General features: G+C 55.2%; 1 protein-coding gene and 1 long non-coding RNA gene across 4 annotated transcripts; one reads left to right on the top strand and one right to left on the bottom strand.

Annotated features, from left to right (window-relative positions):
• The first annotated feature begins 5,846 nt into the window (after positions 1-5,846).
• On the top strand, positions 5,847-18,541 carry NATD1 (N-acetyltransferase domain containing 1). 2 transcript variants are annotated; one of them, XR_010748964.1, is made up of 3 exons: positions 5,847-6,160; positions 9,465-10,306; positions 10,348-10,419. XR_010748964.1 is itself a non-coding variant. In XM_066365097.1 (3 exons), the coding sequence occupies exons 1-3, from the start codon at positions 6,055-6,057 to the stop codon at positions 17,450-17,452; spliced, it is 342 nt and encodes a 113-aa protein (XP_066221194.1). In that variant the 5' UTR covers positions 5,860-6,054; the 3' UTR covers positions 17,453-18,541. The 2 variants fall into 2 exon arrangements, 1 of the variants encoding a protein (XP_066221194.1); XM_066365097.1 differs by lacking the exons at positions 9,465-10,306; positions 10,348-10,419 and adding exons at positions 14,246-14,364; positions 17,336-18,541 and having other exon boundaries at positions 5,860-6,160.
• Positions 18,542-18,550: 9 nt separating this feature from the next.
• On the bottom strand, positions 18,551-22,004 carry LOC136392676 (uncharacterized). 2 transcript variants are annotated; one of them, XR_010748966.1, is made up of 3 exons: positions 19,204-22,004; positions 18,919-18,981; positions 18,551-18,843 (listed from the first exon to the last, which is right to left on the bottom strand). It is a non-coding gene; the product is annotated as an uncharacterized lncRNA (long non-coding RNA). The 2 variants fall into 2 exon arrangements; XR_010748965.1 differs by lacking the exon at positions 18,919-18,981.
• Positions 22,005-27,806: the final 5,802 nt, after the last annotated feature.

Below are 27,806 nucleotides of genomic sequence, written 5' to 3'. Positions count from 1 at the left end.
ACAATGAACTGGTTCCCCAGTAGTGGTGGAGGTGGAGGTTGGCCTTTAGAATTCGGAGATCAAGCATGACTGTCTCCCTGAAGTCAGTGGCCCCTGGCCCCCTCAGTCGGGGTCAGAACATCTTCAAATGTCTGTAGAGCCCCTCAGGGCACCCGACAGAGACTGTTGCACTCTTGGGCACAAAGCAGGAAGGTGCTGGGTTTGAATCTGACTCCGCAACTTGCCAGCTGTGTGACCCGACCCAAGGAAGTTACTTAATCTCATCTGTAAAATGAGGATGCCTGACCTGTGGTGGCGCAGTGGGTAAAGCGTCGACCTGGAAATGCTGAGGTCGCCGGTTCAAAACCCTGGGCTTGCCTGGTCAAGGCACATATGGGAGTTGATGCTTCCTGCTCCTCCCCCCCTTCTCTCTCTGTCTCTCTCTCTCCCTCTCTCTCCTTTCTAAAGTGAATGAATGAATAAATAAATAAATAAAGTGAGGCTGACAACAGCCCCTGTCCGCGTAGCATCTCTGTGAGAACCTCGGAGCTTGGGACGATAGGCATTGACCACTGTTGTCTGTCACTGCTTCTCTGGACTAGTGCAGGCATCCCCTGCCTCTCACTTTCCTCTCCATGGTCCCCTCCCCATGGGGCAGGCAGAGGGGTGGATCTCCGAAACCTAGGCTGATCTGCCATTCCATGGGGCAGATTGATGACCTGCTTGGCACCCCGTGCCAATCCCAAAGGCATCACATCAACTAAAGGAAGCAGACACAGAGGGCCACATGCTGCCTGATTCCATTTACATGACAGATGAGAAAAGGCAAAACTGTAGGGACATAAAACAAGCTAGGGACGGTTAAACGGGCAGGGAGGCACAGAGGGTGGTAGCTGCTTTATCACTAGGCTGCGGTGGTAGCTATTGATACATGAGGGGACACACTTGTCAAAACTATACTCCACAAAGTGTAATGTTTACTGTTTGTTTTTTGTTTTGTTTTTCATTTTTCTGAAGCTGGAAACAGGGAGAGACAGTCAGACAGACTCCCACATGCACCCGACCGGGATCCACCCGGCACGCCCACCATGGGGCGAGGCTCTGCCCACCAGGGGGTGATGCTCTGCCCATCCTGGGCGTCGCCATGTTGCGACCAGAGCCACTCTAGCGCCTGGGGCAGAGGCCAAGGAGCCATCCCCAGCGCCCGGGCAATCTTTGCTCCAATGGAGCCTTGGCTGCGGGAGGGGAAGAGAGAGACAGAGAGGAAGGGGGGGGGGGTGGAGAAGCAAATGGGTGCTTCCCCTATGTGCCCTGGCCGGGAATCGAACCCTGGTCCCCCACACACCAGGCCGATGCTCTACCGCTGAGCCAACCGGCCAGGGCCTATTTCATTTATTTTTATTTTAGTGAGAAGAAAGGAGGCAGAGACAGACATGTGCCCTGACCAGTATCCACCAGGCAAGCCCACTAGGGGGTGATGCTCTGCCCACCTGGGGCCCTTGCAACTGGAGCTATTTTTTTTAGCGCCTAAGGAGGCCATGGAACCATACTCACTCTAATGGGCCAACTCTCTCTAATCGAGCCTTGGCTGCAGGAGAGGAGGAGAGGGAGAGGGAGAGTGAGAGAGAGAAGCGAGAGGGGCAAGGTTGGAGAAGCAAATGGGTGCTTCTTCTATGTGCCCTGACTGAGAATCGAACCTGGGACATCCACATGCCGAGCCGATGCTCTACCACTGAGCCCACTGGCCAGGGCCTGGTATCTTAATTTTTTAAAGAAAAATAAAACACACACAAACACCTGAGCCGTGATACATATGCTGGGCTTCATTTTATTGCTCTACTTATATATATGTCTAAAATTTCCCAATATTAAACAAGCAGAACAAACAAGCTAAGATCCTGTCCCGGATCTGCTCAAGACTGTCCCAAGGCTCCCCCTCCAGGCTAGAGTAAAAGCTGAAGGCCTCGCTGTGGCCCGTGAAGACCCTCAGTCTGCCCTCAGGCCCCTTGGCCTCACCCTCTCGTCTCTGGCTCCCTCTTCCCAGGCTCCCTGGTCTCAGTGTATTCTTTAAACACACTCCAGGGCCTTTGCAAGGGCTGTTCTCTCTGCCTGGACCGCTCATCCCCCAACACCTCGACTCACTCTCTCACTGACTTAAGTCTTTCCTAAAAAGAGCCCAATCAGTTGAGGTCAGTCCTGGCCACCCTGTCTCAAACCTCCAAAAGTCCATCATACACCTTTCCCAGCTGAATCTCTCTCTGGTGCACTTGAGAAGAAACCATGTATCTATTTACTTCTTTTCTCATTGTTTCTCCCTCTTCTAGAATGTAGCTTCTGAAGGACAAGGAATTTGGTCTATTTTGTTCACCATTGTGTCCATTTAGAATAGTGACTGGCACACAGTAGGCACTCAATAAATATTTACTAAATGAATTATTGATCGACAATAAATGATATCCTATGTACAATATGACGTGGTCTCCATGTGTCATTGCCAGGCCCCAGCCAGGGGGGCTTTCAGCACCTGGGGTCCATCTATCCCCAAGACTGTTGGGATTCAGCTTTGCTTTCTAACATCCAGGGTGATACATTCAATCAGCAACCCCTCCCCAAGATCTCCTCTGTGACCAATGAGCTTTGGAGTTGAAAGATAGAGCAAATCCATTCAAACTTAGCAAACATTACATGCTTGCTCTATTCTTTCATTGATACACTGTCTTGTTCCACAAAGGATTTCTGAAAGGTTCGAAGACCCCAATAAGTTAATAGACATTGAAAAATAGGAGAGAAAGAAGGAAGCCGGAAACAGGGCGGGTCTTGGGTGATTGGGCTGAGCCTCGCTGGCACTGTGCCCTGCCAGGGACTTAGTGAGGACGAACCACCTCTGGACCCAGGCTGGCTGAGGGACATCGATGAGGGCTTCCCGAAGGAAGTGATATTTGTGCAACAGCACAGGGAAGGCTCAGAGTGGGAAACGGCGGAGCCCACTCATGGAATTTCCAGACACTTGTTTTGGCCTCCCCCCCCCCCCCCCCACACTCAAGTTCTTTGGAAACAGAGAAGTCACCTGACACACATACGATCACATCTCGCTTGCTCAGGATTACAGCCAGTCCTCACTCGACTGAGGTCAAGCCATTCCCCTGCCCCTCTCCCCCGCCCCAACTCTGACCCCAGCAACCTTTCTGTCTCTTTGTCTGTAATGACTCACGGCTCAGATTTGTTTTGTTGCCAAACTACGTGATACAACACCCAGTTACAAAAAATAAAAAAAAACTGGGATTTTTTTTCTCAATAAATATATCTGACAAAGGATACATAACCAAACCATAAAAAGAACTCCAATAACTCTAAAAGAAAAATGAATAGGCAAAAGACTTAACAGGCATTCCTAGTGGCCAAGGCGCATATGAAAAACAGACTCCACACCACCAGTCACTAGACAAATGTAAATTAAAGCCAGTGACAGGCAGCTTCAAACTCATCAGAATGGCTAAAATTAAAAAGATTGAAAAGATTGACAACACCAAACTCTCAAAATTGTCAGGAGGGCCCTGGCCGGTTGGCTCAGCGGTAGAGCGTCGGCCTGGCGTGCAGGGGGACCCGGGTTCGATTCTCGGCTGGGGCACATAGGAGAAGCGCCCATTTGCTTCTCCAACCCCCCCTCCTTCCTCTCTGTCTCTCCCTTCCCCTCCCGCAGCCAAGGCTCCATTGGAGCAAAGATGGCCCAGGTGCTGGGGATGGCTCCTTGGCCTCTGCCCCAGGCGCTAGAGTGGCTCTGGTCACGGCAGAGCGACACCCCCGGAGGGGCAGAGCATCGCCCCCTGGTGGGCAGAGCATCGCCCCCGGTGGGCGTTCCGGGTGGATCCCAGTCGGGCGCACGCGGGAGTCTGTCTGACTGTCTCTCCCCGTTTCCAGCTTCAGAAAAATACAAAAAAAAAAAATTATCAGGAGTGTAAAATAATACAACCACTTTGTAAAAAAGTCTAATGATTTCTTGTGAAACTCAAGATGCAACTCTTGTAAGACCCATCAATCCATTCCAGGTGGCCACCCAACAGGAGCGCTACAATGAGAACACCAAAACAGGTGGTAAAGAATGTCCACGGCAGGTTTATTTATAACAGGCAAAACCCCAAAATAGCCCAAATGCTCATCACGGGTGGATAAATAAATTGTGGTAAATGCCCACAATGTAATACTAGTCAGTGATGAAAAAGATACCTGCACCAACACGGATGAATCTCACAGATAAAATGAACACGAAAAACTAGATGTCAAACAGTATACACACTACTCACAAAAATTAGGGGATTAGGGAACTCCAGTACATTCAGCTTTTTGTATAGTGCATTTTCACCAATGAAATAAAATTGGTTTTGCATCTCATTTGTATAATCCTCATTTGTATAATCAAACAACTTTCTTTGACTTGTCATTTGCTTTTGTGTTCTTGATTAATAAAAAAGAATCAAATGTTTTTTTTATTGCTTTATATTCATTTTGAAATATTCCCTAATTTTTGTGAGCAGTATACTATGCGATTCGTTTATATGAAGTTTTGGGAAAAGCCAATCCGTCAATCATGCTAGGCGTCAAAGTAGTAGTTACTTCAAGTGGTGGGGTACTGATTGGAAGGGGGCAATGGCAACACTAGTGTTACCATCTTGATGGAGTGGTGGTCACGTGGGAGTGAACAGTTAGTTTACACTTGAATTAGCAAACTAGTAAAAAGTAACCTATGTCACGTGATCCCGTGTTACAGCTCTGGGCGGAGGGAACACTTCCGATTTGAGCAAGTCCTGGGGCGGTGGGGGGGGGGGGGGGGAGCTGATCAAGTTCTCTTTCAAAAATGAAATCTAGACCCTAGAGCAGGGGTCCCCAAACTTTTTACACAGGGGGCCAGTTCACTGTCCCTCAGACCCCGTTGGAGGGACGGACTATAAAAAAAAACTATGAACAAATCCCTATGCACACTGCACATATCTTATTTTAAAGTAAAAAAAACAAAACGGGAACAAATACAATATTTAAAATAAAGGACAAGTAAATTTAAGTCAACAAACTGACCACCAATGGGAACTATGCTCCTCTCACTGACCACCAATGAAAGAGGTGCCCCTTCCGGAAGTGCAGCGAGGGGCCGGATAACTGGTCTCAGGGGGCTGCATGCGGCCTGCAGGGCCCTAGTTTGGGGAACCCTGCCCTAGAGAGTACTGTGTCTCCAATCAAGTCCCTAGTCCTCTTGAGACTCAGTTTCCCCATCTCTGGCTTGAATCCAGGGATCTCCAAGACCTCTTCCTGCAATTCCGCCTACTTTTGAGAAGTGGCATTTCGCTCCTCAAACTGAGCTTCTCACTGGAATGGGATCCGCAGCGCCGACCCTCCCAGGGCTCCCGGCCGGCCGTGTGTGACCTCACAAAGGTCTTCCCCTGCCCTCGGCTTCTACTTCCTGGTCGGTCAAATAGTCATCTGTTTTCTCAGGCTTACTTAAGGAGGGCACGTCAACTGAGCAACTGAGCGCACCGAGTCCTTCTCCAGCGCTCCCTGTAGCTTAGTAGGGTTCTGCTGTGCCAAGGCCGTGCACACAGCAAGTGCTTAATAAACGGTGGCTGCGGGGAAATCATTGGAATCTTCCTACAGGTCTTTATACCTTTTTGAGGAGGGGTCCGTGTGGGGCCCCCAAAGTTGCCTGTGGGCCGATCGCAACAAGGAAGAGTGGCCCGAGGCGGACGCGGCGCGCGTTTTGTTTGCAGCCACAAGTGGAACGCGGGAGGCAGGCCCTCGGCTCCTTTAAGAGTCGGATGGAATGTATCAAAACAAAAAGGGCCCGCGCCCACTGGCTGCGCGCCGCACGTGACCTCACAGCTGATTTCCTGCCCCCCCTCCTTTTTGTTGCGGCCGCTGCCGAGTGTCAGTTTCGGCGCCGCCGCCGCCCGCGGTCTTCCCGGGCACGAGTTCCCGGCCTCCAGGGTCCCGCGGCCTCCGGCCTACCGCGCTCGCGCCCCTCCCCGCGGGCCCGCGCCCCTGTCCGCGCGCCTCTCGGGCCGGGCCGGGCGGCCCCTGCCCGCGCCCATGGCGCACTCGCCGGCCGCCGTGCCGCTGGGCGCGCTGGAGCAGGGCTGCCCCATCCGCGTGGAGCACGACCGTCGGCGTCGCCAGTTCACCGTCAGGCTCAACGGTAACGCAGCGCCCGGCCCGCCCCCGCCTTGTGTGCGCGGGGACCGGGACCCGCGGAAGCCGCCCCCACCCCACCTGGGCGCGCGCCCCGGTGGCCCCCTGGGGGCGGAGATTCCGCCCAGCGCCCCGGGCGCGGGCCAGGCTGCAGCTCCGGGTCAGGTGGGGGCGCGACCGACTCGCGGGCGGGGGAGGGGCAGGTGGCCGGGGAGGGGCGCGCCCGCGCGGGACGGCCAGCGGGGCGGGGCGCCAGCCCCTTCCTCAGCCACTGGGAACTCGCACCTGCTCTGGCCCGGCTGTTTTCCGGTGTTTGCTGACGGCTGTTGTTTGAGATTCTGGAGAGGGGGTCAGCCAGGACCGCCCCCTTCCCTGGGTGTTCAGTCGCTGCTGCTGCCCCTGGAACTCTTAGCTTCTCTGCACCGAGGAGCGTTGGAAGAATCCTCTGAGCAGATTTAGGGCTGAGGGAGAGCTGGGCTGCTTCTGCCCAGCAGCAGTGTAGTGGGGGGTGTGGTGTCACCATTATACCCCAGCCACTTTGAGACTTTGGCCAAGTTGCCTGCACTGCACGCGCTCCAGTTCCTCCACCCCTACTACGGGAACAACACCAGTGTTTACCTCCCGGCTGGTTGTAAGGATGAAATTCTGTAATAGGAGCAAAGGCTTAGAACCTGCATAGAGTAAGGGCTAATCAACATGGACTGATCATTATTTTTTTAAACCGGAAAGCAAAGTCAAGCCTTTATTTCCTGTAAAGAAAAGTTTCTCCACTCAATAGCCCAGGAATCTTGGAAAATAAGATAAATGAACAAACTGCCTGCATCCCAACCCTACTGCTTTAATAACGTTTTCTTCCTTCTTAGCTAGGCCCCCTGTGGCAGTGTCCAAGCTGAAAGGGCCTTTAGGGGCCTCTGTGCCCGTCTGTGAGAAGGGAAGGCACAGAGAGGCCCAGAACAGGGAGAAGCTTGCCTGAGGTCGGGCCGTGAATCGGGGCAGAGCTGGAAGAGGGCTCTATCTAGTCTGACTGCTGGAACTGCGTTCCTCCAGCCTGCCCTTGGACACATCAGGAAGGGCTGGGAGCGGGGGCATGACATTTCTGAGACATCCCCCTCCCCCTTGGGTTGTGCTGGGCATTTAACCAGGCCCTAGCACATCGTTAGGATGTGAGGATCACCCACCCCACCTTAGCAATCAATAAACTGAGGCTCAGACCACAGGGCAGGCATAACTTGCGCAGTATCTTGAAGTATCAGAGCCAGAACTGAAAACACACTGTTCTGTCCATATGGAAGCAAGTCTTTCTTCTGCTACAGTTGCCAGCTGTGGTCCAGCTGACCATGACCCCCAGGGCCTTGGCTGCTGTTGTGGGAAGTTGTTACCAAACTTGCTGCTTGGGGTGTTCCATTCTCACAAGTTAGTTTTATTTACTTTCAGCAAGTAAAAGAGATAGGGTCCATGCCTCCGCTAAGAGGGGCTTAGCCTTTAGTTATGTGCACTGGTTGGTCAATTACATGTTGATTTCTCCTTTGCAATGGGTTACTTTTGTGTTTATGAGGTTGAGTTACTGTCCAGCTCCTCCTGTTTACAGCTCATCTTCAAAATACTGTGGTACATTTTAACATTTAGCAAGAATAGCCCTTAATAAGAATGGCCCACATCTTGAGACCCTTGTCCTATCTAACAGGGGCCTCTGGCTTTTCCAACTTTATTTTCCGAGGTTCTAGAGGGGCCTCTGGTTCCCTTGGGACTCAGGTGGTCTTACACATTCACAGAGACAGAAGAAAAAAGAGATGTTTGGGGTTTTCCTTCTCTGCCTTCCATCCAAAGGATACCCCACCTAGAGCTGTGGTCAGGGCTGGACGTGCCCAGCCATTTTCCTAAACTAGCCCACTTCTGGAAACTACTGCCCAGATGGCTAACTGTGAAGTGTTCCAGGAAGCAGCCCTCTTGGCACAGCGAGCGAGCGGCACGTCATTGTCATCAAGTGTCCTGGGGATTCCCCAGCCAAGCCGGGGGAGCCGTGTCAAGCTGCCTGTCTCTCTCCAGCCTGCACACCAGGCTCTGCAGCCCAGCCTGGTCTGGTCTGGCAGTGTGTCTGAGGGGTCGGAGGGGTGAGAACAGGATCGTCTGTGGCTGGGCTGGGCCCCCCACCCTGCCTCAGGCGGGAAGGGGAGCCGCTTCTCTGAGAGGCAGAATAGCCTAGTGCTCCGAGTGTGGGGTCGTCCTCACGACAGAGCGGGGCTGATGAGCTTCCGGCAAGCTCTGGTTCTGGGGGAGGGAAGGGGTTTGAGCAGCTGGACAGGACACTAAGTCCTGGACAGATTTTAGGTTGCAGGCAGGCCTCATGCACATAGTCACTCACCTCGACCTCATAGCACGGCTGGGTGGATTGAGGGGAAACTACTCTTCCATTTTATTGATGAGGAGACTGAGGCACGGGTCAGTGACTGGCTCGCCCGGGAGCACCCTGGAGGCAGAAGAGTTTGTATGTTTACCTTGAGTGGCTGATGTGTGCTAAGCACTGTTCTGGGTGTTGAGGACTCGTGGGACTAACAGCCCGGAGGGTGGTGGACAATAATTCAAGTATAAGATGTCCGAGAAGACAGGCCTTGTGGGAAATGGAATCAGGGCAGGGGAGGGCGTGTTGGGAAGAGCCGCTGTTCAGAATCAGGTGTCCAGGAGGCTTCCTGGGAAGGTGCCGTGTAAGTGAAGACCTAGCAAAAGCAGGGAAGGAAGCTCCAGTGGTAGGAGTGCTCCAAGTGGAAGCGGCCACCTGCAGCGTGGAGCCCTGTGGTGCCTGGTGCCTGGCGGGAGCCGGGAGCTGCAGGGGTGGAGGGACAAAGAGGAGGATCGGAGCCCAGGATGTTAGGAGGTTACGGGGGCAGATGGGCTGGAGCCTTGGAAGGCGTTGTGAGGACTTGGCTTTGACTCTGAGTGAGGTGCTTGCGTGGGACGGTCCTGAGCAGAGAGTGGGTGGGTGATATTCCAGGGTCCCTCTGGTCCGAGGGAAACAGACTGTGGAGCAGGGGGGAGCAAGCAGGTGGCTACTTGGAGGTGGCTACTGCACTAGTTCAGGCCGTGTGGGCAGAGTTGGGGAGAGGGCCAGCTCGTTGGCAGATGTTAAGGGAGCCAGCTGAGGTCGTGCTGACATGGGGTGTGAGAGAATGCTGGCGCTCAGGCTTGTCTGCCCGCCGTGACCAGGTTCTAAAACGCGAGCTTGTATGTCACCATTTCACAGGTGGGAGAACAGGGCACACAGCCGGTGAGCAGCTAAGGTGGCCCTTTCTTTGGCCTTCCCTGTCCCCTCTCAGCCAGGGCTTCAAGAAGAACGATCTTGCTCTGGGATCCACAGAGTCTGGCAGCAACGACCCCAGCACTGATGGGGGACAGGGCTGTGGATGTCCGCAGCACCAGCTGGAGCGTCACCATGGGCCGTGACCCTGGAAGGCCACTGCGGCTCAAGCACCTGCTAGACCCACTATCCATGGAAAAGGCGGTCGAGACCAGGCCCTCCTCGAGACAGTATCCACCTGCCACCCTTCTTCAGTTGCTTTGGGGTCCCCAGTGTTTATGCCCATCAAGGCGGACATAAGCGGCAACGTCACGAAAATCAAAGCTGTGTCTAATACTGACCCAACCAAGTTCCGGACCAGACAGGACATCCTGGAGGCGGAGAAGGAAATGCCCAGAGCAGAGGGGCCCAGCGTAGGGCCATGCTGGCACTGACGTGGCTGAGAAGAGGCCACCGCATTCTCGAGGTCTTCCTGGGAAGCGTCTGTGACGGGGAGTGGGACAAGCACCACCCAACTCCATCCGCATCAGTGCACCAGGGCCGGCTCGGTGGCCCCTCAAAGCACCACAGCTGGATCGTGCGGGCTTTCCCGGCAGCGTGGCACTCAGCGCCCTCTAAGCCCGACGTCCAAGGGCCAGAGCAGACCTGGCAGAGCAGGAGTGCCTGGGGAAGGCCCACCTCCTCCTGGTCAGCTACACGGCCACCACTGACCTCAGCTGCGAGGTGTCCGCCAGAATGAACACCGAGCTCAGCTACCAGGTGTAGCCACCAGGTGTAGGTACAGCCAGCGCACCTGGGCCGCTTGCAGAAGCAGACAACCCCGCGTCACTGTGAGTCGAGCCCGCAGGCCGCCCCTAGCCCGTGTTCCCCGGAGCAACCCAGAGTCTGGTCAGGGTCTTCAGGGATTCCCCGGAGTGGCCCAGAGTCTGGTCCGGGTCCTCAGAGATTCCCCAGAGCGGCCCAGAGTCTGGTCAGGGTCCTCGGGGATTCCCCAGAGTGGCCCAGAGTCTGGTCCGGGTCCTCAGAGATTCCCCAGAGCGGCCCAGAGTCTGGTCAGAGTCTTCAGGGATTCCCCAGAGCGGCCCAGAGTCTGGTCAGGGTCCTCGGGGATTCCCCAGAGTGGCCCAGAGTCTGGTCCGGGTCCTCAGAGATTCCCCAGAGCGGCCCAGAGTCTGGTCCGGGTCCTCAGGGGACGACCTTTTTTTTTTTAAATCATTTTGTGGGTCTATCCTAATTGAGCAATAAATAACGATCCTGCTTCCGGATTGCCTTTGAACTTCACAACAGCACAAACTTCACTTCATGTGCTAAAAATCAATTAACATTGCTAATAAACCAAGTCCTGGGTGTTTTGGGGTTTTCCTGTATGTAGAGCATGGCTGCAGGGGATCCGTGTCACACACCTCTCTCTAAAAACAAGCACATGTCCTTGTGATGATGTGTTGGGTATCTAAGGGACCATGAGGCGTTTGAGTTGAAATTATACGGGACCCGTGTTGTGGGAGTTTGTTAGTTTGTTTTGAACAAACTGGTGTGTGTTACGTGATTGCATGGTTCAGCCTCAGAGCAGCTCTTACAGACCCTGCTCTTTCTTACTGTCTTTTTTCAGACAGTTTGTTTTAATGGCCAAAAAACAACCAGCGAGCCTTTGATAACCAGGACCAAACGGGGCTTTATTTTAAAGCGATTTGGCACAAATAATTGACCGGAGACGACTACTGTATTAGCATTCCTCTGCATAGTTTTTTTCGTCAGGGACAGATTCTTCCACCCAAGAAAATACCTACACATGTACCCTCTCCAGGGAGGGACAGCGAGCCCTGCAGATGCTGAGACCCCAGGCCACGGCTGCACCATCACTGTCCTTCCAGGCACTCAAAAGAGCTGGATTTTTGCAAGTGTTAAGGTGATTCGAGCAACCTCCAAAGAACTGACGTGTATTAAAAACCTACCGAGGGAACGATTGCTGATTATCATACAGAAACTAAATAATTCTTAATATATGAATCTCTACTTCGGAGTCAGAAGAAGAGGAGGAAGAGGGGTCATTGCGGGTCCTGGAATCCTGGTGCTTTCCACAGCCTCCCCACCCCCCGTCTTATAGACTGGAAGCCTGAGGTTCCAGAGAGCCCGCAGCTGCTGCTGGCCCCCCTCAGCACCCCGAGCAGCAGGGGCTGGAAGGGTGGCATCAGCTCTTGTGGCTTTGGGATCTCTGAAGATGAGGCCCCTGCGTGTGAATCCATGTTGCTGCCCCAGGCCCCCTGGCATCCGGTGACGGCTGCCGACAGTCATGTCCCTGAGAAGGGAGGACAGGAGGGATTCCGTGGATGGCCCGGGGACCAGCTGGATCTGTGGGTGGGCTTTCCTGAGTGACCCCAAAGTCTGCCATCACACGCTTCCTGGCTGTGCTGACTGGTCCCCTTCAACTTCCCCGAACCACAGCCCCTCTATGTAACCTACCTCTGAGCCACCAGCTTGTGGCCCCTCAAACCAGGCTCTGTGTGTGGAGACGCCCAAAATGCCAGCCAGGTGCTTCTGGGCCTGCTCCCTGCGCCTGTACCCACTGTTTTCTGCTTGGCTTCCTCAGTTCCCAGAGGAGGCAGAAGGCCCCTGCCTGGCTCTGTTCACCTATACAACGGGCATTTTACCTCGCTAGCTCCCTCAGAGCTGGTGTGGCCGAGTGTAGAGGGTGGCAGTCCCAGACCCTGCATCTCTCACCTAGAGCCCCTGCTCTTCCCTACCTGCCAGGGAAGACGATTTCTCAGTGACCACCTCCCCCGGTCACTTCCTGGGACCTTCAGTCCTGGGGTTGGGGCCAGCGGACAGTACTTGGGTAGAGACCCAGGGGTAGGGTCTCCCATTGCCTGAATAGATTTAACTTTTCTCAAAACTACTTCAGTCTGTGATCTCAGCGTCCTTGTCAGGCTTCAGAAGGAGGCAGCAGTTGTCTCCGGACAGGTGAGATCTTGGGTATGAGCTGTCGGAACTGGTCTGGTCAGCTGGCAGAGCTAGGACTGGAACCCAGGGCCCTGCCCAGCCTTGGGCTTGTTCCTGTGACCCCCCAAGAGGGGCACTCCTTTGCTAGTCAAGAGTCTTGGTAGCTCACAGAACCCAGCCTAAGAAGATACTGGGCCCAGCCAGCCATGGCCTGGAGCTCTGCCCATCATTCTGGGAGCAAAGATAACGGTATCTATGGGCCCAGACACTGACGACAGATGGCATGGTGCTCGGGGCAAGAGGGTGACTACATAGCACTGCCCTTACCCACTCTACCCCCACCTTTTTTCCTATTTTTCTGAAGTAAGCAGGGAGGCAGTCAGACAGACTCCCGCATGCGCCTGACTGGGATCCACCCGGCATGCTCACCAGGGAGTGATGCTCTGCCCATCTGAGGCGTTGCTCTGTTGCAACCAGAGCCATTCTAGCGCCTGAGGTAGAGGCCACAGAGCTATCCTCAGCACCCGGGCCAACTTTGCTCCAATGGAGCCTTGGCTGCGGGAGGGGAAGAGAGAGACAGAGAGGAAGGAGAGGGGGAGGGGTGGAGAAGCAGATGGGCGCTTCTGTATGCCCTGGCGGGAATTGAACCTGGGACTCCTGCACGCCAGGCCGACGCTCTACCACTGAGCCAACGGGCCAGGGCCTTTCCCCCCTTTTTTAAGTGAGAAGGGAGATAGATTCCTACATGCTTCTCGACCGACCGGGACTCATCTGGCAACCCCCCACCTGGGGCTGATGCTCAAATCAGCCCAGCCATCCTCAGTGCCCGGGGCCAGTGCTTGAACCAATGGAGCCACTGGCTGTGGGAGGAGAAGAGGGAGAGAAGGGGGAGAGTGAGGGGAAGAAAAGCAGACGGTCACTTCTTACATGTGCCCTGACTGGGGCTCGAACCCAGGGCGTCCTCACACGGGGCTGATGCTGTATCCACGGAGCCAGCTGGCCACTCCCTCCTCTCCCTGTCTTCTCGCTGCCCAACACTCCGCTGCCCCTCCACCCAGCCTGCTCCTTGGTTCTGTCTCTTCTAGTGAGTTCCAAGAGAGCAGGCTCTTGACTGGCTTTCGCTCATTGCTGTGTGCACCTGAAACAGGGCCTGGCTCAGTGGACGTTGGTGAAAGGGGACTGTTGAGTCGTCGTGTGGGTGGATGGATGGACAGAGAAGCGGAGAGATGGGAAACTCAAGACTGTGGTTGGGGAAGTCCCAGTTAAATGTTTTCCAGCAGGACTTTGGGATAGACTGGTGGGCTCCAGTCTGGGCAGGCCTGACAGGGCACACAAGGCCCGTCTGTCCTGTTTATGTGCCCTGTGTCACCTTCCTGTGGACACAGGGGCCACACCTTCTGACCTTCCATGGGCCTGGTGGGTAGTCTGGACACAGCTCTTGGCCTGCTCTCTTGTGTCTCGGGGTTTGGTTGGCCGGGGGCTTGCTGAGTCCTGCTGTGCACCCAGGGCTGGGCCTGGGACCCCAAACCGGGAGGAGCTCAGTGGGGATGCGGAGAGCCGGGCTCTGGGGGGATGTTGGGGCTCCCGGGATGCTGAGACTGAGACTGATCGGAAAGACTCACGGTGCCCTAGAGTGTTCTGGGTGCTCAGAGATTCCCTCGTTTAATTCTCCCAACAACCCTGTGATGAGTATCTATATGTCCCCACTTCATGGATGGGGAAACTGAGGCACAGAGCGGTTCCTCAGGACCCCGCGGCAGCACCCTAGCCCCAGATGCCTGTCCCTCTGCCCCAGCTCCCAGAGTCTCCAGGTCAGGCCCCAGAGTCCCCATGGCCTCATGCGTGTACCGCCCTCCCCTGCAGGGTGTCACGACCGGGCCGTCCTGCTGTACGAGTACGTGGGCAAGCGGATCGTGGACCTGCAGCACACCGAGGTCCCTGACGCTTACCGCGGGCGTGGCATCGCCAAGCACCTCGCCAAGGTAGGGAGGCGAGGGTAGGGAGGGGAACGCTCTTCCTCGGAGGAAACCATGGCCCTGGGGGCCAACCTCGGCCTGTTTCTTGGCCAAAATGAAGACAGGTGCCCATCTGGCCACCAGGTTGCAGCCGGGAGCCGGCAGTTGTCAGGCAACGCAGTGGCCGTGGTTCTGGGCCCAGACCCCACGTTCTGCGGTTAAGCCTCAAGGGCCACTGCCACCTGCTGTGTGTCAGGAGCTCATTGGCCAGGACCCCAGCATGCAGTGTCCCCTGGGTGCTCAGTAAATGTTGTCAGGACAAGTGCGTGATGCCTGTACAGTGAATCTGCTCGTGCCCCATTCCCTGCCCTCACCCTCTCATCCCCAGAACACCTCAGGTTTCAGGCTACGTGGAGAGCAGGTTTGGACATCGTGAGGGGAATTGTGGTCTGGAGCAGAGAACAGCCTTCAGTTTCCCTGCGGACTGCTCCTGGGGGCAGGTTCCTCCCTCTGCCTGCTCATCCCACCCTCTGCCCCCCCCCACCTAGGTTCTCTTCCTCCTCCGCCCTCCATGTGGCCAGTGAGGAAGCTGAGGTTACTGACCTGGGGACAGGGTGTCGGGCCTCACCCTCACCCTGGGGAGCCCTCCTGCCCAGGAGACCAGGGCACACACCCTGTGGCTCTTACTTCGGCACCTTCTTCTTCTTTTTTTTCCCCAGAGACAGAGAGTCAGAGAGAGGGATAGACAGGGACAGACAGACAGGAACAGAGAGATGAGAAGCATCAGTCATTTTCGTTGCGTGTTGCGACACCTTAGTTGTTCATTGATTGCTTTCTCATATGTGCCTTGACTGTGGGCCTTCAGCAGACCGAGTGGTCCCTTGCTCGAGCCAGTGTCCTTGGGTCTAAGCTGGTGAGCTTTGCTCAAACCAGATGAGCCCGCGCCCAAGATGACGACCTCGGGGTCTCGAACCTGGGTCTTCTGCATCCCAGTCCGACGCTCTTTCTACTGCGCCACTGCCCGGTCAGGCTTTCTTTCTTTTTTTTTTGAGAGAGAGAGAGGCAGGGAGAGAGGGACAGGAACATCAAGCTGCTCCTGTATGTACCCTGACCAGGGAATCAAACCAGGAACCTCTGTGCTCTGGGACAATGCTCCAACCAACTGAGCTGTCCAGCCAGGGCTTAACATTTTATTTTGTTGTTCTGTTTTTTTAAGAGACAGGGAGGAAGGGAGAAAGAAGAGGGGGGAAGGGTAGCATTTGCTGTGCCACTCAGTCGTGCATTTTTTTGGCTGCTTCCCGTGTGTGTCCTGACCGGGGATTGAACCTGCAACCTGTATTTTAAAACAGTGCTCTTAACCGACTGAGCTAACCAGCCAGGGACACTTGAGCATTTTCTTGGGCTTTCAGTTTCTTTATCTGCAAATGGGAAAAGAGACTGGATTCCTGTCACTAGAGGGTCTCAGGTTTAAACCTTGGGATCAGGTGTGGACCCTACAGTGAGGTGCACAAAGGCCAGATCAGGGTGTTGGAAGGTCAAATGGGCCGACTGTGTAAGCACCAGGTGCCTGGTGGGCATTCAGTAAATGCTGCTTCCTTTTTTGTCAGACTACCAAGCTGATCTCACTTTGTTTCAGCTCCTTTTAAAAAAAAAAAAAAAATTTAGGGCCTGACCTGTGGTGGTGCAGTGGATAAAGCATCAACCTGGAATGCTGAGGTCGCTGGTTCAAAACTCCGGGCTTGCCTGGTCAAGGCACATGTGGGAGTTGATGCTTCCTGCTCCTCCCTCCTTCTCTCTCTCCACTCTCTCTAAAAATGAATAAATAAAAAAAAATTTTTAAATAAAAAAATTTTTAAAAAAATTTTAGAGAGAGAGAAAGACAAGAAGGGAGAGAGATGAGAAGCATCAATTCTTCGTTGCGGCTCCTTAGTTGTTCATTGATTGATTTCTCATATGTGCCTTGACCCGGGGGCTCCAGCCGAGCCAGGGACTCCTTGGGCTCAAGGCGGTGACCTCGGGGTTTCCAACCTGGGTCTTCAGCGTCCCAGGTTGACACTCGATGCACCGTGCCCCCACCAGTCAGGCTGCTTCAGCACTTTTTTAAACACCAGCTGTGTGCCAGGCACGGGGGCAGAGAGGTGCGTCAGACACGCCCCTGCTCCGCTTCTCCTGAGCGCTCCGGAGACAGTAAAGCAGCCACAGATGAAGGACACAGACCAGCCCCGAGTGCTGCCCCCACATGGCCTTGGGGAGCCTGTAACAACTTAAGTGTGACCTTTGCTGGGTACAGGAAGCCTGGGGCTAGGAGAGCTGGGGAGGGCCAGGAGGAGGCCACAAGTGAGCTGTCACGTGCAGAACAAGTGGAGAGCTGAGGCTAGGCAGGCACCGGCGGGCATCTAGGCCCGGAGATTGGAAAGGGCAGGCTGTGGACATAGGCCTCGGGGTAGGTGGGGGACAGCCGAGCTAGGCAAGTCCAGCCCCTGCCCAGGTCACCACTTACTTGGCTGTGAGCCACCTTGTGCAGAGGCCGCCGCTTCTGGCCAGTTTGGGGGCAGGTGCTCAGCCCGCAGTCCTGCCTCACTCCCTCCCGTGACGTGTGCTTCAGGCAGTTTACCAGCGCTTTCTACCTCAGTTTCCCCAAATGAAATGCTGGGTGGGGAGGACAACATCCCCAGCTCCGTTGCATGCTGGGTAGAAGGGGTGGTTATGGGCAGCCAGCTCCCGGGCTCAGAGGAAACCAGGTGGGAGGGGCGGGGGTGGGGCCGCCGTGAGCCCGGGGGTGGGGCCTCCGTGAGCCCGGGGGTGGGGCTGAAGTGAGCCGGGGGTGGGGCTGCCGTGAGCCCGGGGGTGGGGCCGAAGTGAGGGGGTGGGGCCTCCGTGAGCCCGGGGGTGGGGCCTCCGTGAGCCCGGGGGTGGGGCCGCGTGAGCCCGGGGGTGGGGCCTCCGTGAGCCGGGGGTGGGCTGCAGGCCCTGACCGCCCTCCCTCTGCCCGCTGCAGGCTGCCCTGGACTTCGTGGTGGAGGAGGACCTGAAGGCCCATCTCACGTGCTGGTACATCCAGAAGTATGTCAAGGAGAACCCGCTGCCTCAGTACCTGGAGCGACTGCAGCCGTGACCCCGGCTGTGGGGCGGGCGCGCTCCTGCCGGACCCCTGCTCACAGCCTCCGCCCTGGCTCTCCGCCTGCTCTCAGGAAACCTGGATCCCACAGGGGACGACTCAGATGTTTTTGTAAGGACGCTCATCTGTGGCCCCTGGATGTGGCTGGCCAAGGATGGGCAGCGGTCCAGCGACTGTGGCCACCGGAGGGCCAGGCAGCTGCAGTTCGGGCAGCTCCTGCCCTGTAGACCGTGGCCAGCTTCTCAGAAGGCCACTCGGCCTGTTGTGGACAGGACTGTGAGGGCCTGTGACCGGGACATGGATGGGGCGTCCCTCTGGCCGGTCTGAGTCCCATCTGGGTTCTCTGCTCTGTGATCGGCAGGTGGGCTGTCCCCCCCCACCACCACCATCACTGCCTCTCAGTCCTCTTCGCAGATGAGGGTGTCCCCGAGCTCAGAGGGGTTACTAAGGAACTCTGTGCCAACTTTGGAGCGGCCGCACCAAACTGGCTGCCGTTCGAGCTGCCCTTTCTCTCCTTCCAGCCCTGTGCCCTGGCAGGGGGTGCCGTGTGCGGCTGGGGGCGGGTGGACTGGGCGTGGCCGGGCTCGACAGCACACGCACAGCACACAGGCATGTACACACGGAACACGGAGTGCCAGGCTGCGCGTCGGGGGAGAGGCTGGGGGGGCGCTGGCTGTTCTCTGCTGCGTACTCGTTCCGTCTCCCGTCCCCCCCCCGCCCCCCCCCCCGGCTGTCAGCTCTGCAGGAGACCAGGTCCCCGTCCCCTGTGGCCGACGGCCTCCCCCGTATGCCTGTCTGCAGGGCCTGCTCAGGTGCAGCCAAGCACCACAGGGGCCACTGCCCGTTGCTGGCCCCTTGGCTGTCTGGTGGGTGGGCTTTCTCAGAATGGACTCTTTGGAGCTGAGGTGAGAGGGAGGCTCAGTGTCCTCAGAAGTCATCCTCACCTCCCAAAAGGAGGAAGGGCTACTGCAGAAGGATTTCCTGTGAGGCTTCTTTCTCATGGCGAGCTTGTGGCTGGGCATGGTTTAATCTGTCTGGGGTCCCAGACTCCTGGTAACGGCCTGCAAGACACACGCCAGCACCCTTTGTTCAGCCTTTCCGTGAGCTTCCTTTTAGGGACTGGTTAGGACTCAGTGTCCTGATCTCCTGTCCCCACTCCTCACTTACCTGCTGCTCTGGGGGGCTGGGGGGAGGGGCATCCAGGAGTCACAGTCTCTCTGGGGCTGAGACATACGCTAGCAAGTCTCTGAGAGTAAGAATGTCGCCTCTGGGCCTCTGGCTGCGGGCGGGGGACTCCGGCAGATGTGGGTGCTGATGGTGCTGGTGAGTCCTTGCTCTGTTGGACTCGCTGCAGCAGGCCTTAGCCTGTGGGGGCCCTTTCCCCTCACCTCTCCATCCCCTGTCTCAGTACCCAGCCCCCCCCCACACACACACACACCAGCCAGGGGGCCCTTTCTCCTCACCTCTCCATCCCCTGTCTCAGTACCCAGCCCCCCCCCCCCACACACACACACACCAGCCCTCACCTCTCCATCCCCTGTCTCAGGACCCAGCCCCCCACACACACACACACACACCAGCCGGGGGGCCCTTTCCCCTCACCTCTCCATCCCCTGTCTCAGCACCCAGCCCCCCCACACACACACACACCAGCCGGGGGGCCCTTTCCCCTCACCTCTCCATCCCCTGTCTCAGCACCCAGCCCCCCCACACACACACACACCAGCCGGGGGGCCCTTTCCCCTCACCTCTCCATCCCCTGTCTCAGTACCCAGCCCCCCCCACACACACACACCAGCCGGGGTCCCTGCAGACATTTGCACACAGACTGCTTCCCGCCTGAGATCAGGAGCATCTCCGTCTGCACAGGCACGCTCTGGCCTCCGGGAATTCCCTGGAAGGACAAGGGCACCTACTTCCCCCTTTGTTCCCCAGCAGTGTGCTATCTGAGGGCCAGGGCGGCCCCTGGCCCCTCACTGTGCTGGGAGTCGTGGGCTAAGAAGAAATTGCTGGCAGGAGACTCATCTGCTGGGCCTCTTCCTAGACTGGGGGTGTCCCGTTCCTGACACAGCGTAAGAAAAGAGTGTAGGCCCGGGAATGGACTGACAGGCCCACCCAGCGTCAGGGTCTCTCTCCCTCCCTCCCCTCCTCCCTCCCTCAGGCCACCCTTCCTCAATCACACACTTTTCCCAGGTTTAAGCACAGATTCTCATGAAAACTCCAGTGGCTCAGTGGGCTGGTGCTGTCTCCCTCTACAGCCTGTGGGGCGAGGTGACCCAGTTCTGGGCGGGTGCCCTAAACACAGGATTCCAGGGCAAACAGGGTGTTGAGTAGGGGGCACCAGATGGACTTGTTTTAGTCCCCACTGTGTACAGCCTGAACCTGTCTTCCAACAGCAGGTGACTCACCACGCACCAGCCAACATGCAAACAAAACGTGTTAATTGAACAAGGAGCTACTGGGGGGAGGGGGTTAGGGGGGGGCTTGTGTAACCTTGGACCCAGGGACAGCTTGTTCCCAGTTCCTACAGGTGTGACCTGGCCTCGTATCTCTGCTGCCTTAAAGTGCTTCTGCCCCAGGACAGTGGGTCTGGGCCGTGGCTAGCCGGCCCAGGGTTCCAGCAGAGCCTTGCGACGGCCAGGCTGGGGACGCTGCAGACCCTGGGCGGGAGACCTTGGGCGACACGGCCCGTTTTGCCCCGGCTGGCCTGCCTCTGGTGCTGCCCCACGTGTCTGGCAGGCCAGCCGCGCCCCCACCTCTGCCAGGAGCCTTGGCTCTGGAGGCAGGGAGCCCTCCCCAGCCCCCTCCCAGCAGGCCGCTCAGAGGCCCCGTGCTCCGCTGTCACATCTCGCTGCGTGGGTTTCTCCTACTTGCCCAATCAAAAGGTGTAACTCCCGTGCCTTTCCTACTCAGGACCTGCTCTGGGTGAGGTCTGGGCCAAGGCTCCGGGCCTCCCTTTGTTACAGAACAGATCACACGATGGACGTTTCGGTAGAAGCCGTGGCCGGTGTGCAGCTCCAGGACCGCTGTCCCCACTCCAACTTGTTCTGTCCCCATGGCAATCTGATTCTTGGCCCCACTTAACGATGGGTAAACTGAGGCACAGCAAGGTTTGGAAGCCCAGAGGGTGTGAGGAAGGAGAGGTGGAGGCAGGCTTTCTCCGTTTCCATACCTGCTGCTCGTCATGGGCAGCACAGCCTGGTGTGGGTAGGGAAAGCCAGGCTCTGAGAGGCACCAGAGTTGTCCTGGCAAGACAGTGGTGGCATCAGAATCGGGGGACTTACGCATCCGTGCCTTCTACATCCTTTATTTACCACCAGCCAGGGCCCTGCCTTGGCTCCGCTTGCACCTGAGTAAAGGCCACTCTGAAGCCGTAGTCACTGTGGATTCCCTTCACCTGCAGAGCAGCTGGAAGAGGCTTCATGTCCTGTCACCTCATGTCAGCTGCTGGTGTTAGACATGTTCTCCCTGGAAAAAGCCTCTTGGGGCCTCTGGTTTAGGGCAGGGAGCTGGGGTGCCCATGCAAGCCAGTGGAAGAAAGTGAGAAATGGCCTCAAAACAGGGCTGAGGGAGAGACCTGCATCTGGCCCAGGGCCGTCTCTTACCCCACCCCCCACCCCAGGAGGGAGAGGCTCCTTCTCGTTCCCAGCCTGGGACTTCAGGAAGCTAACTCCAGCCACGAGGAAGAGGAGGGCGCTGCCATCGCCAGGGCTGTCAAAGCGTTGTCCAGCGGTGTCGGAGCAGGTCTGTCTGCTAGACGAGGAAGCAGGCTCAGTGTGGTCGGTAGGCAGTAGGTGGCCGGCAGGCAAGGGGTCCAGGATCTAGGCCCTGTGCCTGCCCTCTCTGAAATGATGAGCCCTTCTGTGTCATGAGCTCTTATGTCCACTTAGGTAACAGGTAAGAGTTCCTGCAATTTCCCTGATCGTTTGGAAGGCTGGGTTGGGTTCTATCTTGAGCTAGAAGGTACATGACTAGTTAGGGAAGCATGGCAGACAACGAAAAGATGACTGTGCACAGCTGGGTTGTGATGGGACAGGAATGTCGATGGAGCATCCCACCGTACACTCGTTTGCAGTTCAGGAACCTGATTTGCTGAAGTCGACCCCCATGCCCCCCTACTGTTCGCAGTTCAGGAACCTGATTTGCTGAAGTCGACCCCCATGCCCCCCCCCCCCCCCACTATTCTCAGTTCAGGAACCTGATTTGCTGAAGTCGACCCCCATGCCCCCCCCACTGTTCTCAGTTCAGGAACCTGATTTGCTGAAGTCGACCCCCATGCCCCCCCTACTGTTCTCAGTTCAGGAACCTGATTTGCTGAAGTCGACCCCCATGCCCCCCCCCCCCACTATTCTCAGTTCAGGAACCTGATTTGCTGAAGTCGACCCCCATGCCCCCTCTACTGTTCTCAGGGTCCCATTTCTTCCAAATCAACACCCTAAGTTTTCTACGAGAGTGCGTGTAACTGCAGCCTGCAGGATCAAACATGAGGTTATGTTTTCAGTTGTATCGTTCTTATGGCAACAGGATATTAAAGAACTCTTTTTCTGGCTGTCAACGATGCTGTCTCGTTTTGTACCTGCGCCTTGAGCTGAATCTATAGTTTCATTTCTTCTGCTGACTCCAGTGTGGTCCCAGCTGCCAGCCTGCCCCAGAGACTTGTAGCTAGATTGTCCCTGCCACAGTGACTAGGGCAACAGCCAATCAGTCTCCCAGCTCTGTGTAAAGCCAGAAGCCACGGCCAGGGCCACCATCAGAGCAGCTCGGCCCATGCAGGTTCGCATTGTATTCGGACAGTCGGTAAAGAAACAACGGAGCCAAAAACTGATGGGCTGTCATCTTTAATTCTAGCTTGCAACCGGCGGGCAAGTAAAAATACACACTGGGCTCCAAAACCCAATCACATTCAGCGCTCACAAAGCTACTGATTTATCTGAGTTTCCTAGAATCAAAGGTTTCTAGCTCACCAGACTTATTCTCCTCTGTTCCCCATCTCCTTCCTTATCCCAGATACAAACTCTACACAAACTGGCATCTCACTCAGCACTCTGCCATCTTGGCTGCTTTTCCTGGCCTCCTCCATGTGGCCTCCTTCCGCTGCTGGCTCTACTCTCTCTGCTCTCTCATGCTAACCTCAGGAACCAAGAGCACAAACTCCCGTTCCGCCCCCACTTTATACTGTAGCTTCACAACCTCTAATCCAATATACAAAGTAGGGAAGTCCCTAATACAAAGTCACTTCTCTGAGGCATGATTGGATTGTACCACCCCACATCAAAAAGGGTGGGAAAGGCTTAATCCCAAAATCAAGCCTCAGGCTACAAGGATTCTCGACACACATTAATATCACCTGGGTGATGGCCTCCTCGTGGGCAGCGTAATCTTTAACAAAGTGAGCATAATACATTTTATCTGCCCAACACTCTGCCTTCAAGAAGTACCTCACCCCAGACTCTTGAAATAGGTAAGATGTTTTTCATCTTGCGGTTGGCCTGGTGGAAGAGGGCCCTGGTATTGAAGTGACCTGTGTATACACATGGCTCCCAGATTCCATATCCAGGCTGCCGGACCAGGCCGGGGCCCATCACCTCCGATCCCTCGCCTGACCTGCTGGTCTCCTGACTGCTCTTGCTCCCTGTGAAGGGCTCTCCACATAGGAGCCAAAAAGGTCTTCCTAAAATCTTGATCCCGTTTTACTCCCCCGCTCCTAACTATCCAGCCCCCGCCCCCGCCCTGAGGGTGGAACCTGAGTGACGGGGCCCCGCCCCCGCCCTGACGAAGACCTGAGTGACGGGAGGCCCCGCCCCCGCCCTGAAGGTGGAACCTGAGTGACTGGGGTCCCGCCCCCGCCCTGACGATGACCTGAGTGACGGGGGCCCCGCCCCCGCCCTGAGGGTGGAACCTGAGTGACGGGGGCCCCGCCCCCGCCCTGAAGGTGGAACCTGAGTGACGGGGGCCCCGCCCCCGCCCTGACGAAGACCTGAGTGACCGGGGCGCTCTGCTCACCTGTGCCCTGCGGTTCATCACACCTCAGCCGCACTGACTGTTCTCCAGACGTCTAAGCTGCTCTTGTCTCAGGGCCTTTTCACCCGCTGTTCACCTTCCTGACATGTTATTCCTCAAGCTATTACCCATCTCCTGTCTTAATTCTGACCCTGGATCACTACTTGGGAGTTTTACTTGTTTCCTCATTTGTTGACCACATCCTGCCACTGTAGCGAAGGCTCCACCGGGGCAGGACCACACCTCTGTTCATTGCTAACCCCCCAGCCAGCCCAGCACAGTATCTGGCACATAGGAAATGCTCAACAAATATTTGTTGAGTGAGGCCCTGGCCGGTTGGCTAAGTGGTAGAGCGTCGGCCTGGTGTGTAGAAGTCCCGGGTTCGATTCCCGGCCAGGGCACACAGGAGAAGCGCCCATCTGCTTCTCCACCCCTCCCCCTCTCCTTCCTCTCTGTCTCTCTCTTCCCCTCCCGCAGCCGAGGCTCCATTGGAGCAAAGATGGCCTGGGCGCTGGGGATGGCTCCTTGGCCTCTGCCCCAGGCGCTAGAGTGGCTCTGGTCGCAACAGAGCGACGCCCCGGAGGGGCAGAGCATCGCCCCCTGGTGGGCGTGCCGGGTGGATCCCGGTCGGGCGCATGTGGGAGTCTGTCTGACTGTCTCTCCCCGTTTCCAGCTTCAGAGAAATTCAAAATAAATAAATAAATAAATAAATTGTTGAGTGATTGAATAGTCCCCTAGCTGGCTGGGTGCCAGAGTCAGGACTCAAACCCAGACCTTTGCCATCACAGCCTAGACCTCTCCCAGTGTCCCCAGGCCTCCACGGGCTGCCCTGTGCCACAAGCAGCAGCCAACCCCGCTGCAGGTTCTCAGCACAGGAACAAGGAGCCTGTTTCATTCCCTGGGATCTGTGGGGTGCTCCTGAAGCAATATCTCCCCAGTGAGGGACAACCATCCCTTGTGTCCTCTTAGCCAGAGAGACAGACAGATACAGAAGCATCCATTCTTAGCTGCGGCACCGTAGTGGCACCTTGACAGACACTAAGGTGAGGGGGAGCAGCTCCAGCTGAGCCCTTGGGCTTGAAGCCAGCGGGGTCACGTCTATGATCCCACGCTCAAGCCAGCGACGTTGGGGTTTCGAACTTGGGTCCTCTGCATCGCAGGCCAACACTATCCAGGTAGTTCCTTAACACTTTCTTCATCCCCAAAGAAACGTGGTCAGTACCCATCTGCCTCTCCCCTGCCACGGGCGACCCCTAATCTATTTCTATGGACTTGCCTGTTGTGGACGGTCACAAACTGTACATAGAGCCACACACTGTTTTTGTATTTGTGAATGGCTTCTTTCACTCAGCATAATACGGGGGGCGGGGGGGGGGGGGGGGGGAGTAGGTTTGCAGCTGTGAGTATGTGAAGCTCAGAGTTTATTCTTGTTATTGTTTATTAATTATTGTGCTATTATTTATACAGACAACTGTCACCTACTTGGGACCCATCCTGTATCCTCAAGGTTTATTCACAGAGTAACATCTGTCAGTACCTGGTTCTTTTTTACTCCAGTTTTGCGGATGCGTCATCCACGGACGGAGGTTAGGCTTGTTCCGCCTCTGGGTGGTCATGAGGAGTGCTGCTGAGGGTGGGGAATATGAGCGTCCTTCTGAGCGTGAGGCTTCATGGTCGCTTCTGGGACTTCTGCAGGGGCCCCACCGTAGGCACTTCTGCTACTGCTGCCGTGATGCTTAGCCTGCCAGTTCTCCTTTCAACCCCTAGGAACCTGGTGGCCCATCTTCCTCATGAGGTCCCCTTCTCCCTCAATGTCCCCTAGGGCAGGACGGAATTTAAAGTAGTGTCAGTAGTACCAATATGCCAAGGTTGCAGGTTTGACTCCTGGTCAGGGTATACACAACAATCAACTAATGAATCCATAAATAAGTGGAACAACAAATCCATGTCTCTTTCTCTCTCAAATCAATAAATGCCAAATAAATAAATGAATAAGTAAAATAGTTGTCAGATTCTTACTCCCATCTCCTGCTCAGTTGGGGAACGTAATCTGCTGTGTCACAGACCCGACCCTCTCTCTGACTAGTACAGTTAAAATTACTCTCATTTTACAGCTGAGAAAACTGAACAGAGAGAGGAAATGGCCTGACAGGAGGGCAAGCCCAGTACCTCTCCTCCTTCACTTGTTCCAGCCACCCTGCTCCCATTCCTGGAATACATCAGCCCACTGGCCCTCCAGAGCCTCACACCTATTCTCTCTGTGCAAGACATTCTATCTTCAGCTCTTCACATCCACATTCTTTTTTAATTTTTTTTATTATTCATTTTTAGAGAGGAGAGGGAGAGACAGAGAGAGAGAAGGGGGGAGGAGCTGGAAGCATCAACTCCCATATGTGCCTTGACCAGGCAAGCCCAGGGTTTCAAACTGGCGACCTCAGCATTTCCAGGTCGAGGCTAACATCCACACTCTTTCTCTTCATTCAGATTGCATGCAAATGTTACCTCTTCAAAGAGACCTTCTGTAGCCCACCCATGATCTCCAAGTCCCTAAACATCATCCTGTTTAATTTTGTTTAATATATTTATTTGCTTAGTTGTTTAGCCTACCGGACTGCAAAGTCCATGAGACCAGGAACAGTGTTTGTCTTACGAACTGCGGTGTCTCTTGTGCCGAACAGTACCTGGCATCCATCGAGTGTGCACTCAACAGTTATTTGCTAGATGAATGAATCAATGAGCCCTGGCCAGATAGCTCAGTTAGTTAGAGCTTCCTCCCAAAGCGCAGAGGTTGCTGGATTGATACCCAGTCAGAGAACATCAAGGAACACATTGATGTTCCTCTCTTTCTCTCTCCTTTCCTCTTTCTCCAAAACCAGTAGATAAAAAAAAATAGATTTTTACAAAGAATGAATGAAGAGAGCAGTAAGAGAAGTGACAGGTTGTGGCGAAGATCAAGAGTTAAATCACATGAAGTATTTAGAACAGGGCTTGGCACTGGCACGTTTTTGTTAGCTTATGTGCTATTCTAAGTTCCATACATGTAACATCTTATGTAATACAGCAATCCTCTGAGAGAGGTCCAGATGTCAACCCCATGTTACAAACCAGGACACTGAGAAACAGGTTATATATAAGCAGCCCCAGATCAGAGTGTGGAGCCAGGCTTCAAACCCAGCTGTTATAGAATCCCTAGAAAAACTTTACTTAATCACCACACTGGTCCAGAAAAAAAACAGACCTATCTGTAGAGAGTGACATGGCCACAGGGGTAATTGTTCAGGTGTCTAGTCTAACACACCCTACAGGAAGAGTAGGTCTGTACTTCTGAAGGATCAGACAGGCCCAAGGTCTAGCTCAGTGATTTTCAACCTTTTTCATCTCATGGCACACATAAACTAAAATTCTGCAGCACACCCACCAAAAATTTTATTTTTGCTGATCTGGCAGAAAAAAATTGGTATAATTTTGATTCACCAAAAGAAGGTGCCTATACTTTTATATGATTTCAGCATTAACCAATCAGATGCAACTCTATTGTAGGACCTATGTATCTATGGTTCAAGAGGGGCATTCACACAGAGGGCTATTGTTGCGTTGGCTGTTGTCATTTTTTGTTGTTGTTTTTTTAAAGATTTTATTTATTGATTTTACAGAGAAGAGAGGGGAGCGAAAAGTATCAACTCATAGTTGCTTCACTTTCGTTCATTGATTGCTTCTCCATGTGCCTTGATCAGGCCAGCCTCGAGTTTTGAGCTGGGGATTCCAGGTCGAGGCTGTATTGACGGCGCCACCACAGGGCAGGCTGTTGTTGTTATTTGACAATCTAGGAAGAGAGGTCAGTGCTCCTGCCTAGTCAGGTACTGCGTGTTTTAAAAAAAAAAAAACCTTTGCGGCACACTGGTGAAAATCGCTGGTCTAGAAGCACAGTTGACGGGGAGAGAAAGGCATTTAAGGCAAAGCATGGAGCCCCTGGAGAGCTGCAAACCCTTCCATTTGCTGGCCTGGCCAGTGCCCGGCGGGAGAGGTAGGCAACCTCCCAACCATGGAGGAGCCAGTCTCCCGATGGAGCTGACATTTCGTCTCGCAGGTAATTGAGCGGGTTCCGCGCACTCAGAAGCGTTGTGGAATGTGAGCTGGAAGGAAACCCTGAGGGGTCCTCAACGGCGAGTCGTGTCGCGACCTGTCACCCCTCCTGCCCGGACCCGCGGGGCTCCCCGCTCGGGCGCCGAGAGGAGGCGTCACGCTTCGGACTCGGTCTGAATCTGGAGCAGATTTAGGGATGAGCTGCTCAAGTATTTATGCAACCAACGCGAACCTAGCAAGATCGCCCGTGGAAAGCAGACACGGGACT

This window comes from Saccopteryx leptura, chromosome 2 (assembly GCF_036850995.1).
Source record: "Saccopteryx leptura isolate mSacLep1 chromosome 2, mSacLep1_pri_phased_curated, whole genome shotgun sequence".
NCBI lineage: Eukaryota > Metazoa > Chordata > Mammalia > Chiroptera > Emballonuridae > Saccopteryx > Saccopteryx leptura.
The sequence above is the reverse complement of the archived record's forward strand: the minus strand, read 5'-3'. Positions and strand labels throughout refer to the sequence as shown.